We start from the raw sequence: 13,132 nt of genomic DNA, 5'->3' as shown, positions 1-13,132 counted from the left end.
CCAATAGGAGAGGTCAGGGGTCTCAGAGGCCGTGTGAGGGCCTGGGCTGGGGCTCGGAGTATGCAGGCTACCAAGAGTCCCGCAGCACCGTCAAATGTAAGTGGAATGACGTGTCTGTTTCTTAATGATCGCTCATTATGATTTTTATATATATATATATATATATTTTTTTTTTTACATAGGCCTAGTTCAGAAACTAGGAAAACTGCAATATAAAAAAGCTAGGTGCCCTGGGAATGAAGCCCAGACCAGCAGATCGTTGACGATGCAATAAAGCAATTGAATGTTATGTCATCTTTTGTGCATGGAGATCAACAACGATCATGTACATCGCCAAACCAGACACAGCAAGATGCTAAACCAAGTTGTTGACAGTTGAGGAATGTGATGCAAATAAACCAGAAATGGTCCATCTCATTCAGTGAGAACAGACGGCTGCCAGGGCTGTATAGGACTGATTTATAACATACAACGATAAAAAAAAAAGGGACAGTTCGGGATTCTTACTATCAGGGCTTGATTGACTGGTTATGTCAGGTTATGACGAAACGTTTGTTATTAGGTTATTCAAATATTGCATCTGAGCTCCTAGAGTGTGTTGCTCTCCTTTCCTTTTTCAAGGTAATGACAACAGCCTTTCATTCGATATCACAGTATGACACACAGCAATCTGAAATCAATAGGTCATCCCAGTGACTTGTCAAGCAGGTGGAGTGTCTCGGTCTATAGTTTGAGCTAAAAACTTGCACAACTCACATGGATCCATCAATAACAATGTATCAATATGTAGGTAAACATACTGTAAAACTGACGTCTTGGCCAGAGAGATCATCCGAGAAAACGTATCCCCCTCTCTCTGCCCCCCCCCAGTGCAGTTTGACATGATGCGAGCGTGTAACCTGATGGCTACGGTGGCACTGACGGCCGGGCAGCTCATCTTCCTGCTGGGCCTGATGGAGCTGCCCTTCGTCACCCAGGACTCCCAGTGGTGGGAGGAGGCCATCGCCGCGCTGTTCCAGTTGGCCAGTGAGTACCATACCAACCTAGTTAGAGCTATAGTCTGGGAATCTGCTCAAATGTTTTATATTTACTTATTGATTCTTGAAGAATAACGAATCCAAGAATGTGGCTTTAATACACTAACCGCAGATCATGGGGCAGGGTGTTTATAGCTACATATAGCCTACCCCAGTGTCTGCAACCTCTGGTTCACAGACCGCCACTGTTTCTTGGGATGATGGTTTGCGGTCTAGTAGATGGTTAGCCGTATATGATTTTGTCAGTTGTCAGGTATTAGTTGTAATGTAAGAGGTCATTCAAGAAGGCAGAAAGGACCCTAGCTTGCCAGTCCCTTGCAAAAAAAGGTAGACTAGCGTATACAGAATGTGTTTCTGTGGCTCTGAGATGGTGCACAAATAAACTCAGCAAAAAAAGAAAAGTCCCTTTTTCAGGACCCTGTCTTTCATAGACAATTCGTAAAAAATCCAAATAACTTCACAGATTTTCATTGTAAAGGGTTTAAACACTGTTTCCCATGCTTGTTCAATGAACCATAAACAATTAATGAACATGCACCTGTGGGACAGTCGTTAAGACACTAACAGCTTACAGATGGTAGGCAATTAAGGTCACAGTTATGAAAACTTAGGACACTAAAGAGACCTTTCTACTGACTCTGAAAAACACCAAAAGAAAGATGCCCAGGGTCCCTGCTCATCTGCGTGAATGTGCCTTACGCATGCTGCAAGGAGGCATGAGGACTGCAGATGTAGCCAGGGCAATAAATTACAATGTCCGTACTGTGAGACGCCTAAGACAGAGCTACAGGGAGACAGGACGGACAGCTGATCGTCCTCGCAGTGGCAGACCACGTGTAACAACACCTACACAGGATCGGTACATCTGAACATAACACCTGCTGGACAGGTATAGGATGGCAACAACAACTGCTCGAGTTACACCAGGAACGCACAATCCTCCCATCAGTGCTCAGACTGTCCGCAATAGGCTGAGAGAGGCTGGACTGAGGGCTTGTAGGCCTGTTGTAAAGGCAGATCCTCACCAGACATCACCGGCAACAACGTCGCCTATGGACACAAATCCACCGTCGCTGGACCAGACAGGACTGGCAAAAAGTGCTCTTCTCTGACAAGTCACGGTTTTGTCTCACCAGGGGTAATGATCGGATTCGTGATAATGATCGGATTCCTCGAAGGAATGAGCGTTACACCGATGCATGTACTCTGGAGCGGGATCAATTTGGAGGTGGAGGGTCCGCCATGGTCTGGGGCGGTGTGTCACAGCATCAGACTGAGCTTGTTGTCAATCTCAACGCTGTGTGTTACAGGGAAGAAATCATCCTCCTTCATGTGGTACCCTTCCTGCAGGCTCATCCTGACATGACCCTCCAGCATGACAATACCACCCGCCATACTGCTCGTTCTGTGCGTGATTTCCTGCAAGACAGGAATGTCAGTGTTCTGCCATGGCCAGTGAAAAGCCCGGATCTCAATCCCATTGAGCACGTCTGGGACCTGTTGGATCGGAGGGTGAGGGCTAGGGCCAGGGCCATTCCCCCGAGAAATGTTCGGGAACTTGCAGGTGCCTTGGTGGAAGAGTGGGGTAACATCTCACAGCAAGAACTGCCAAATCTGGTGCAGTCCATGAGGAGGAGATGCACTGCAGTACTTAATGCAGCTGGTGGCCACACCAGATACTGACTGTTACTTTTGATTTTTACCCCACCTTTGTTCAGGGACACATTATTCAATTTCTGTTAGTCACGTGTCTGTGGAACTTGTTGAGTTTATGTCTTAGTTGTTGAATCTTGTTATGTTCATACAAATATTTACACATGTTAAGTTTGCTGAAAATAAACACAGTTGACAGTGAAAGGACGTTCCTTTTTTTGCTGAGTTTTCAAGCAACCATATGTGGCAGCCTATCCAACACCTACAAAAGAGGAAAAAAAACTAAACTAACAAGCCTGGACATGAACACTGCAGACGGCCAAGTACAGTCGGTCATTCTATGTGAAAACAAAAAGACAAAAATGCTAAACACAGTTGATGTCAAAAATCCTTTCTTCAAGGGATCTTTCTGTGGAATAGAACATGCATGGACATTTTGGTTTCATTTTCACATGGAATGATCCAATATCAAACACTACAGAGAGAAACACTTGTTGAGACCTGCAGACACCAGCATACACCTAAACATAAGTGAGGCAAACTTTTCTTACCCAGGGACCCCATCATATGTTAGCAAAAAGATAATTCACGTCTTATCATCAGGTGAATAATAATGGCAAGGAGAAGTAATCAACATTTTAAAATGAACAGATTTGGAAGACAGTTTCATTATTTTGACCTCCTCACAGTTCATTGGAAAGAGGAAGTGTAAAGACTATTAGCTACAAAGGCATCTTGGCGGCAGGGAGAAAATGTTGCTGTTGTAAACACATTTTCTGCAATTCTACACATTTTTCCACTGAGCTGAGCAAATGTTGCAGTTTTGAAGCAAATTTTCAGCAATTCTACATAGTTTGGCATGGAGCTGAGAGAGAATTTTGCAGTTTTAAAGCTCATTTCCTGCAATTCTGTGCATTTTGCCATGGCTAATGTTGTGTTCCTCTGCTCAAACATAACAGAATCAAATGGGTATGTGCTCTGAATGCCTGTTTTTTTTACATTTTCAATTCTCCCAGACTGTCTAGCTTTTATTTGATTGTTAGTTCTCAAAGATGGTATTATACAAATTATATAGTTTAAAATATTTTCTGCATGCTTTCTATCTAGTTTTGCTCGTTTAAGTTGACACTGAAATTGTTTTTCAACCCTGAAAATTACTACCTACACAGCCTGCCTAAGAGTTTTCTATAGTTAAAGATTTTGGCATGGACGCAGAGACATAAAAATGGTATCCACGATGGTATTCTGTTGCAGCAAGCGATATTCATAAAATATATATTTTTTACAACCCCCCCCCAAAAAAAGTATCATAATAATTGGCGGACCCCTGCATAGCCGTAGGTTGAAAACCCCTGAGTTAGGGAACCACACTATAAAACACCTACTGCCCAAAGCAAGACACCAATGCACTACCAGATATAAAGTGAGACTACAGGGGAATCTAAAGTGAACGAGCAAGTGTTCATCACTTTCTGAACGTTCCTCAGATCTAAAAATGGTCACAGTGTGTTGCTAAGAAACAAAAGTCCCTCGTTCCCCAGTGCAACACATAAGAGAAACCCATGGAGCTTTGAGGCTTGGCTAGAGGACAAAAAACAAACAAATCCAGACAGACTAAACAAACCAAAAACCCCCAAAAAGGATCAACTGTTATCGTTCCAAGATGTAATTTTCTTGAAAAGTCAATTAAAAAGAAGGACCACCAGGAATAGCAATGGAAAGGAGAGGAGGGGGGGGGGGCCCAAGACCCCCCCCCCCCCCCGAGGGCAGCTCCATCCCAGGGGTTCGTGTGGCAGTGTGGGCATGGCCCTGTCCAAGTGCCCAACGTTGTCACGTTGTGTCGGGCTCACATCTTATTGTTTAGGGATGTCAGACCCGGTCAGTATTGTGGCACAGCGGGGGCAGCATCCAAGGGTCTGATGGCTAAATATAGCAGGTGGTCGGTGCGGTCTGGTGGGCCGGCCCGGAGCTGCAGCGAGCCAGGGAGCGACTGTCGGGCGCCAGGATATCCCTGCTCAGGACAAGGAAATGCCTGTGACTACCTGTTATGCAAACCCCAAGCAGTGGAGGAAAGAGAAGGGAGCGGACGCAAAAGACAGTTCGACAGGGACTGAGAGTGTGTGTGTGTGCTGGAAGGGAGGGTGTGTGCGCGCGTGTATTGGGTTGGTCGGTACAGAAACGTCCTTTCATACACATCTCCGTAGGGTGGGAACAGCTGCCGTCCAGATAAGCTTGGCCTAGCTTTTATGCCTGTGTTTAAAGAATGCACAGGAACAGGAGCAAATAAAGGGGTCCCCTCTATCGACATGAGATAAAAATGCTAGCTTCTTCGGCCACGCATCGCTGGGACTTTTATCTGAAGGTCTTAGGCGGGACCCACCCAAATCATCCCCTTCCAAAAGAACACGCTGAGCCAAACTATTGTTTGGCACACAAGGACTTGTCTCATCAATGTGTGAGATGTTTATACAACGGCAGAATAATTAGGTATAGATGGATATTTAGGACGGTTGTCAGTAGCTGTACATTTTTTTTTTTTTAAACAATTTAAAAAACAACAGCCCGTCTATTTTAAACCCACATGTTGACATGAATCAGAATAGTGACATGACTAATGAGTGAGAGAAATACAGAAGCACCTACTTCCCCCAGATAAAAATACCCGCTGCCTGAAAAAAAATATGCATCATCCTTTGTACTCATTGGCCACTATATGAAGACGAGACCATATTTGGACATCAAGAGTGAGCAGAATATAGATGACTTGGTGAGGACTTCCAAGGCAGTAGAGATAACAATGGTTTCTAGGTTTCAGTGTTCCCAAGGCTTCTCATTGCCTTGTTATATTTAGCTGTTACTATATTGACCATGAAATAAGAGACTATATGGAAATACAAACAGCCAGAGCCAAGACCTGATTTGACAGATCTTGACAATGATTCAAAAGGCAAGACTAGCCTATAGTATATTATAAAACAGATGGTTTGGATCCTGGATGCTGATTGGTTGTTACCCGTTAGTTATTCACAATAATCCACGGGTAATGTCCGTTAACAGTTACATTTGAATAATCAATGCACATCCACTGTCCCACAGCCCAGTCAGGCATTTCATAATCTTCATCTCCACCACTGAAAAAAAACTAAAACATCTTGACATTATTTATAATATACTGAACACCAGCAGACTTAGTGATTTCCCCATCATCCCCATTGCCTTCACTTCCTGAGTTCGGGCCAGTTAAGTAGACCTCCACCGCTCAGCAGTTCCTTTCCTCCCCCACTGAGAGCCAGTGAATGGGCCTCTCTCTCTCTCCGCTGTGAATGGGAGTTATATTTACGAGCAGCCAGTCTTTCTCGGGAAAGAATGCTCTGTTTTCGGAATGTGCCAAAAAACTCAGCTATCACATGCAGACGGTGGGATAACAATATCCAATTCCACCCAGCGATATCTCAACATTGGGTTCAGCAGCAGGGCTGAGCTGTGGCTGAGTGTAACACTGGCCTGTTTTCAACCCCTGAGATTGACGGGCTCAGGAATGTGCGACGGAATGGAGAGAGCTCTGCCTGAGGATCAGAGGATCAAAGGTGAAGGGTTAGAGATTCGCGTGGGTTTGAGATGTGAATTTGAGGGGGGGCACAGCTGGCACCACGTCCAAACTGTGGCCTTGGCTATTGTGTCTCCCATACACAACGGGGCAATGCTATCTCCAGAAAGAACAATACCAAGGGAAATATGTGCTTCTTTCTGGAGGAAGAGAAAGGCAAGCCAAAAGCGATAGGCTTAAAAAGTCAAGGAATTTGAACACTGGGACCTCTTAGGCTTGTGGGTGACTTCACAGCACAGTTGAGTGCACCGCGGATTAAGCTAAGGGCATTTAGTGGGCTGGTGGTCATACCAATCATTCTCTATTCATTGAATAGTGCTAAGTCATTCAGGTATGACATGACTACTAGTTGTCCTAGTTTAAGAATGATAATAGATTCATTGGAAGGACAAGCAGGAAGCAGTAAGCTCAGTGAATTTCCAGGACCTAGTTTAATTACAATGAGATAAGAATGGGTTCAGTCAGTGTCTTTCAGGAAGGTTGTTGACAGGCTGACTGTGTCAAACATCCCCATATGCTAACCTGAAGCGGGGGGTGTGGAGAGAAGGGAAGGAAGGAAGGATGGAAAGAGGAAAAAGGGGAAGGAAGCCCGACAGATAAGAATGTGCCAAAAAAAAATAAGCCATTCACACAGCTCACATAGCCTGGAGCCCGGTGACTGGGGAGGAGAGAGGCTTTAGGATTTTTTTTAATAAAGTGAGTCAAGCAGGTTAAACACACAGATGGCCAGACAATCACTTGCACGCAAGTTACATACTCAAATGTAGACACATAAGAAACATAAACAAACACACGCATATTAAATCACACACAGGCATATACAATTACCTAGCGTCAAACTCCCATAAACAAAGACAGGCTTATGGATCAGAATCACCCATACAGAGAGAGATATACACAGCCAAACTCTCACACAACATTTAAATAACGTTTGTCTGGCACCGTCACTGGCCAGCCACAGGAAACTGACTGATTCATATCCTAATGGACCAACATCCCCTTTTCCAGCAAGTATTTTTGGTGCCTTTATTTATACCAACTGTTGATCGGACATGCTCCCAAACGAGTGTTATTGTTGAACTATTGACTGGCTCCAGTCATCACTTAAGTCTGGGAAATGGAGTTCCTCATTGAGATCTAGGCTAGTGATCAATCCATTGTGGGTGATGGTTCATTTTGGTTACAAATCAAATGTTGTCATCATACTTTGTGGGGGGGACAGGGTTGGTTGGGGGAACAGGGGTAAATTCCCCACCTTGGTTTTTTCACCAATAAATATCCAAACCTTAGAGCTGAAATCTTTAACTGGTGAAAGTGCCACATCCGTTTTGGATAATACAACAACAAAGAAGTTGCAAAAAACAAACACAGTTTTCCCCCTCTGACATCAATGCACATGGCGATAGGACAGCAGAATATTCACAGCATTTTTATTTTTTTTATTTTTACCGCGCTGCCCAATGCGCCTCTCCTTTGTTTTCACCGACAAAACAATAACAAAGGCGTTGGGGTGGCGAACAGTGGCGCTGTGTCCCTTAATGCGGATTGTATCTTGATTAACGTTTGTTGATGGAACGGTGATATAAATGGCTCCTCTCATTTTTTGCAATCTTCCCCGATCATGGTGACGCAAGTTACAGCAATATGTTTCAACATTACATCAGTAACACATTAGAACGGCTTTCAAACTTATTTGGATAGCTTTTCTGAGAAGGACGGTTTCCTTGCGTGTGTCCTTTGATGCTGAAATCTCAGTAGTCCTCCCAGATAGGAAACCTTTAGAATTCAAAGACCACAAGCAGAGCCCCTTCTGGGCTTAAAGGCTCAGAGAATTTCTAAGCACAGCAGGCCAATATGCAGCATGATCTACCTGTATAAAATGTTCCTACTATTACAGTGCCTTGCGAAAGTATTCGGCCCCCTTGAACTTTGCGACCTTTTGCCACATTTCAGGCTTCAAACATAAAGATATAAAACTGTATTTTTTTGTGACAAATCAACAACAAGTGGGACACAATCATGAAGTGGAACGACATTTATTGGATATTTCAAACTTTTTTAACAAATCAAAAACTGAAAAATTGGGCGTGCAAAATTATTCAGCCCCCTTAAGTTAATACTTTGTAGCGCCACCTTTTGCTGCGATTACAGCTGTAAGTCGCTTGGGGTATGTCTCTATCAGTTTTGCACATCGAGAGACTGACATTTTTTCCCATTCCTCCTTGCAAAACAGCTCAAGCTCAGTGAGGTTGGATGGAGAGCATTTGTGAACAGCAGTTTTCAGTTCTTTCCACAGATTCTCGATTGGATTCAGGTCTGGACTTTGACTTGGCCATTCTAACACCTGGATATGTTTATTTTTGAACCATTCCATTGTAGATTTTGCTTTATGTTTTAGATCATTGTCTTGTTGGAAGACAAATCTCCGTCCCAGTCTCAGGTCTTTTGCAGACTCCATCAGGTTTTCTTCCAGAATGGTCCTGTATTTGGCTCCATCCATCTTCCCATCAATTTTAACCATCTTCCCTGTCCCTGCTGAAGAAAAGCAGGCCCAAACCATGATGCTGCCACCACTATGTTTGACAGTGGAGATGGTGTGTTCAGGGTGATGAGCTGTGTTGCTTTTACGCCAAACATAACGTTTTGCATTGTTGCAATTGTTGCATCTGAACAGAGCACCTTCTTCCACATGTTTGGTGTGTCTCCCAGGTGGCTTGTGGCAAACTTTAAACGACACTTTTTATGGATATCTTTAAGAAATGGCTTTCTTCTTGCCACTCTTCCATAAAGGCCAGATTTGTGCAATATACGACTGATTGTTGTCCTATGGACAGAGGCTCCCACCTCAGCTGTAGATCTCTGCAGTTCATCCAGAGTGATCATGGGCCTCTTGGCTGCATCTCTGATCAGTCTTCTCCTTGTATGAGCTGAAAGTTTAGAGGGACGGCCAGGTCTTGGTAGATTTGCAGTGGTCTGATACTCCTTCCATTTCAATATTATCGCTTGCGCAGTGCTCCTTGGGATGTTTAAAGCTTGGGAAATATTTTTGTATCCAAATCCGGCTTTAAACTTCTTCACAACAGTATCTCGGACCTGCCTGGTGTGTTTCTTGTTCTTCATGATGCTCTCTGCGCTTTTAACGGACCTCTGAGACTATCACAGTGCAGGTGCATTTATACGGAGACTTGATTACACACAGGTGGATTGTATTTATCATCATTAGTCATTTAGGTCAACATTGGATCATTCAGAGATCCTCACTGAACTTCTGGAGAGAGTTTGCTGCACTGAAAGTAAAGGGGCTGAATAATTTTGCACGCCCAATTTTTCAGTTTTTGATTTGTTAAAAAAGTTTGAAATATCCAATAAATGTCGTTCCACATCATGATTGTGTCCCACTTGTTGTTGATTCTTCACAAAAAAATACAGTTTTATATCTTTATGTTTGAAGCCTGAAATGTGGCAAAAGGTCGCAAAGTTCAAGGGGGCCGAATACTTTCGCAAGGCACTGTATATGGTCATACTCATTATAATAATAGGGACCAAGGGTCATGAGGCTTCCTATATTCATGCCAGCAACTGATTATCCCCAATAGATTTGTATTGCCCCTCTACCTGTGATTGCTAAATTGTAAATGTTGACTAGAATGAATCGTGAGGATTTTAGTAGAGTTGGCAACAGTGAGATGATGATATTCTAAAATCCCCTCTCCATCAACGGCACCGTTAAAATAAATTCAATTGATTCAATTGTTTGAGCTGGAGACCAAATACACAAGAGATTTGGCTCTCTCTGGTTTGAATGATTAAGGCCTCACTGAATTAACCCTTTCCTAACGCTCTCCCTCCCCAGGTTTTGTGCTGGTGATCGGCTTGGTGACGTTCTACCGGATTGGCCCGTACACACACCTGTCCTACTCGTGCTACGTGGACATCGCCGCCTGCTTATTGGCCACGCTCGCCGCTGCCATGCTCATCTGGAACATCCTGCATCGCCGCGACGACTGCCTCACACCCCGGGTCATTGTCATCAGCCGCTCGCTGGCGTCGAACTTCCACCCACGCCTCGACAATGACTATGTGGAGTCGCCCTGCTGAGCCCCCCGAGCCCTGACTCTTGAACCTAACAGGGTGAAGAATAGACAATGCTCTGACAGTCTCTGCATATTTTCACCCAAACAGGTGCCTCAATTATTTACTCTACAGAAGACACATGTTTTGTTGTGGCTCTACCAGTGCTGGACTAACATGATTTCACTGTTGTATAGTTCTACATCTCCGAATTTCATGGCTTCATCATTTACAATGACCAGTGGAACTCAAAATTTTCCCTGGACTGAGTAACACTCCTTGATGCAAGGATAGTGTCTCCATAAAACATCCAGCTAACACAAAAAAAATATGAACGATACACAACATGGCCAAAAGTATGTGGACACCTGCTCGTTGAACATCTCATTCAAAAATCATGGGCATTAATATTGAGTTGATCCCTCTTTTGCTGCTATTACAGGCTCCACTCTTCTGGGAAGGCTTTCCACTAGATGTTGGAACATTGCTGCGGGGACTTGCTTCCATTCAGCCACAAAAGCATTAGTGAGGTTGGGCACTGATGTTGGCCTGGCGATTAGGCCTGGCTCGCAATTGGCATTCCAAATCATCCCAAATGTGTTCGATGGGGTTGAGGTCAGGGCTCTGTGCAGGCCAGTCAAGTTCTTCCACAACGATCTCGACAAACCATTACTGTATGGAGCTTGCTTTGTGCATGGGGGCAATGACATGCTGAAACAGGAAAGGGCCTTCCCCAAACTGTTGAATAAAGTTGGAAGCAGAGAATTGGAAGCAGAAAATTGTCTAGAATGTCATTATATGCTGTAGTGTTAACATTTCCCTTCACTGGAACTAAGGGGCCTAGCCCGAACCATGAAAAACAGCCCCAGATCATTATTCCCTGCAGTCCAATGGCGGCGAGCTTTACACCACTCCAGCCGACGCTTGGCATTGAGCATGTTGATCTTAGGCTTGTGTGTGGCTGCTCGGCCATGGATACCCATTTCATGAAGCTCCCGAGAAAAACAGTTATCGTGCTGACGTGGCTTCCAGAGGCAGTTTGGAACTCGGTAGTGAGTGTTGCAACTGAGGACAGACAGTTTTTACTCACTTTGTCCTTCAGCACTCGGGGGTCCCGTTCTGTGAGCATGTGTAGCCTACTACTTCACAGCTGAGCCATTGTTGCTCCTAGATGTTTCCACTTCACAATAACAGAATTTACAGTTGACTGGGGCAGCTCTAGCAGGACAAACATTTGACGAACTAACTTGTTGGAAATGTGGCATCCTATGCCGGTGCCACGTTGAAAGTCACTGAGCTCTTCAGCAAGGCCATTCTACTGCCAATGTCTGTCTATTGCATGATTGTGTGCTTGATTTGATAAAATTGTCAGCAATGGGTGTGGCTGAAATAACCAAATCCACTAATTTGAAGGGGTGTCCACATACTTTTGTATATAATGTATGTAAGTCAGTTTTAAAACCATAAACTGCAGTGTTTCTCCTATATGCAGTGCACCGCCGCTGCTAAACCATGGCCACCACTTATATTCACCACTCAATTATATTAAACATTTAAAAAATCCTAAAAACAGCTAACTCTACCACCACTGCTGAAAAAAACTCATAGGGGAAACACTGAGCTGTAGTGAATTTGTCGTTTTAGTAGGCATGTTGTAGTAAGCCAATTACTCCAAAGTGTGCTTGAAGGCTTGTTTGACCTGGAATTTCCTCAGCAAAACTCCATGAAAACGCCCTGTTTAGGAAAAGATCAAGCTGGATCTTGACATGTTTTGTTCTTAGTGCACTTACAGTATGTAATAACATATACTTCCTGCATATTGTTTATATTATTCTTAATATTAAAAAGAGATTTAGGTCTACCTTTATCTTGAGAACTCAATGTTGTCAAGTGCAGTGTACGTATGCACAAAATTGCACATTCATTCATTCTATCCAAACCACCAAAGGGTGTTTAATGGCAAATTGTATTAAAAGAAGACTATTTTCAGATCTTCAGACCTCAGGACATTGATGATTTCAGATTTGCCCAACAGACATAAAGGAAACACCATAAACATTCAATAATCTGCTCGCTTCTGGTACATGTACTTAAATTAATTTTATACAGGTGTATTAAAATATTGCTATTATATTGCTATTATATCATACTGCTGAAAGGAAATCAGCTGTTCGTGGAGTTGTCACTTTCAAGCCAAACAGTGAGTGTGCATGAAAATAATAATAAATAATACAAATGTTACAATAATGTGTGGTATTGTCTTTTAAAATACTGTTCTATTGTGTGTGATGTCTAAGACTCTTATATACAGCATAGAAAACAGTATATATAAAAATATTGTGTTACCACAAATACAAATTATTTTATATATACAAATACAAATTATTTTATATATACAAATACAAATTATTTTATATGTATATATATACATATATACATACACACACACACACACACACACATACTGCTCAAAAAAATAAAGGGAACACTAAAATAACACATCCTAGATCTGAATGAATGAAATATTCTTATTAAATACTTTTTTCTTTACATAGTTGAATGTGCTGACAACAAAATCACACAAAAATTATCAATGGAAATAAAATGTATCAACCCATGGAGGTCTGGATTTGGAGTCACACTCAAAATTAAAGTGGAAAACCACACTACAGGCTGATCCAACTTTGATGTAATGTCCTTAAAACAAGTCAAAATGAGGCTCAGTAGTGTGTGTGGCCTCCACGTGCCTGTATGACCTCCCTAC

The 13,132-nt window shown here is 43.0% G+C and overlaps 2 protein-coding genes across 2 annotated transcripts in view; one reads left to right on the top strand and one right to left on the bottom strand.

Annotated features, from left to right (window-relative positions):
- The window catches only part of LOC139368164 (transmembrane protein 204), a 13,769-nt gene extending 1,180 nt beyond the window's left edge, over nucleotides 1–12,589 (top strand). Inside the window, exons 1-3 of the mRNA XM_071106769.1 lie at nucleotides 1–96; nucleotides 871–1,026; nucleotides 10,151–12,589. The exon at nucleotides 1–96 is cut by the window's left edge and continues 1,180 nt beyond it. Of these exons, the coding sequence (XP_070962870.1) occupies nucleotides 1–96; nucleotides 871–1,026; nucleotides 10,151–10,395 (497 nt within the window). The 3' untranslated portion in view covers nucleotides 10,396–12,589. The remainder of the gene's footprint in view (nucleotides 97–870; nucleotides 1,027–10,150) is intronic.
- The window catches only part of LOC139368165 (intraflagellar transport 140 homolog (Chlamydomonas)), a 58,361-nt gene that overhangs the window by 17,511 nt on the left and 27,718 nt on the right, over nucleotides 1–13,132 (bottom strand). The gene's annotated exons all lie outside the window — the stretch shown is intronic.

The sequence above is a fragment of the Oncorhynchus clarkii genome, chromosome 16, assembly GCF_045791955.1.
Source record: "Oncorhynchus clarkii lewisi isolate Uvic-CL-2024 chromosome 16, UVic_Ocla_1.0, whole genome shotgun sequence".
Lineage (NCBI taxonomy): Eukaryota > Metazoa > Chordata > Actinopteri > Salmoniformes > Salmonidae > Oncorhynchus > Oncorhynchus clarkii.
The sequence above is the reverse complement of the archived record's forward strand: the minus strand, read 5'-3'. Positions and strand labels throughout refer to the sequence as shown.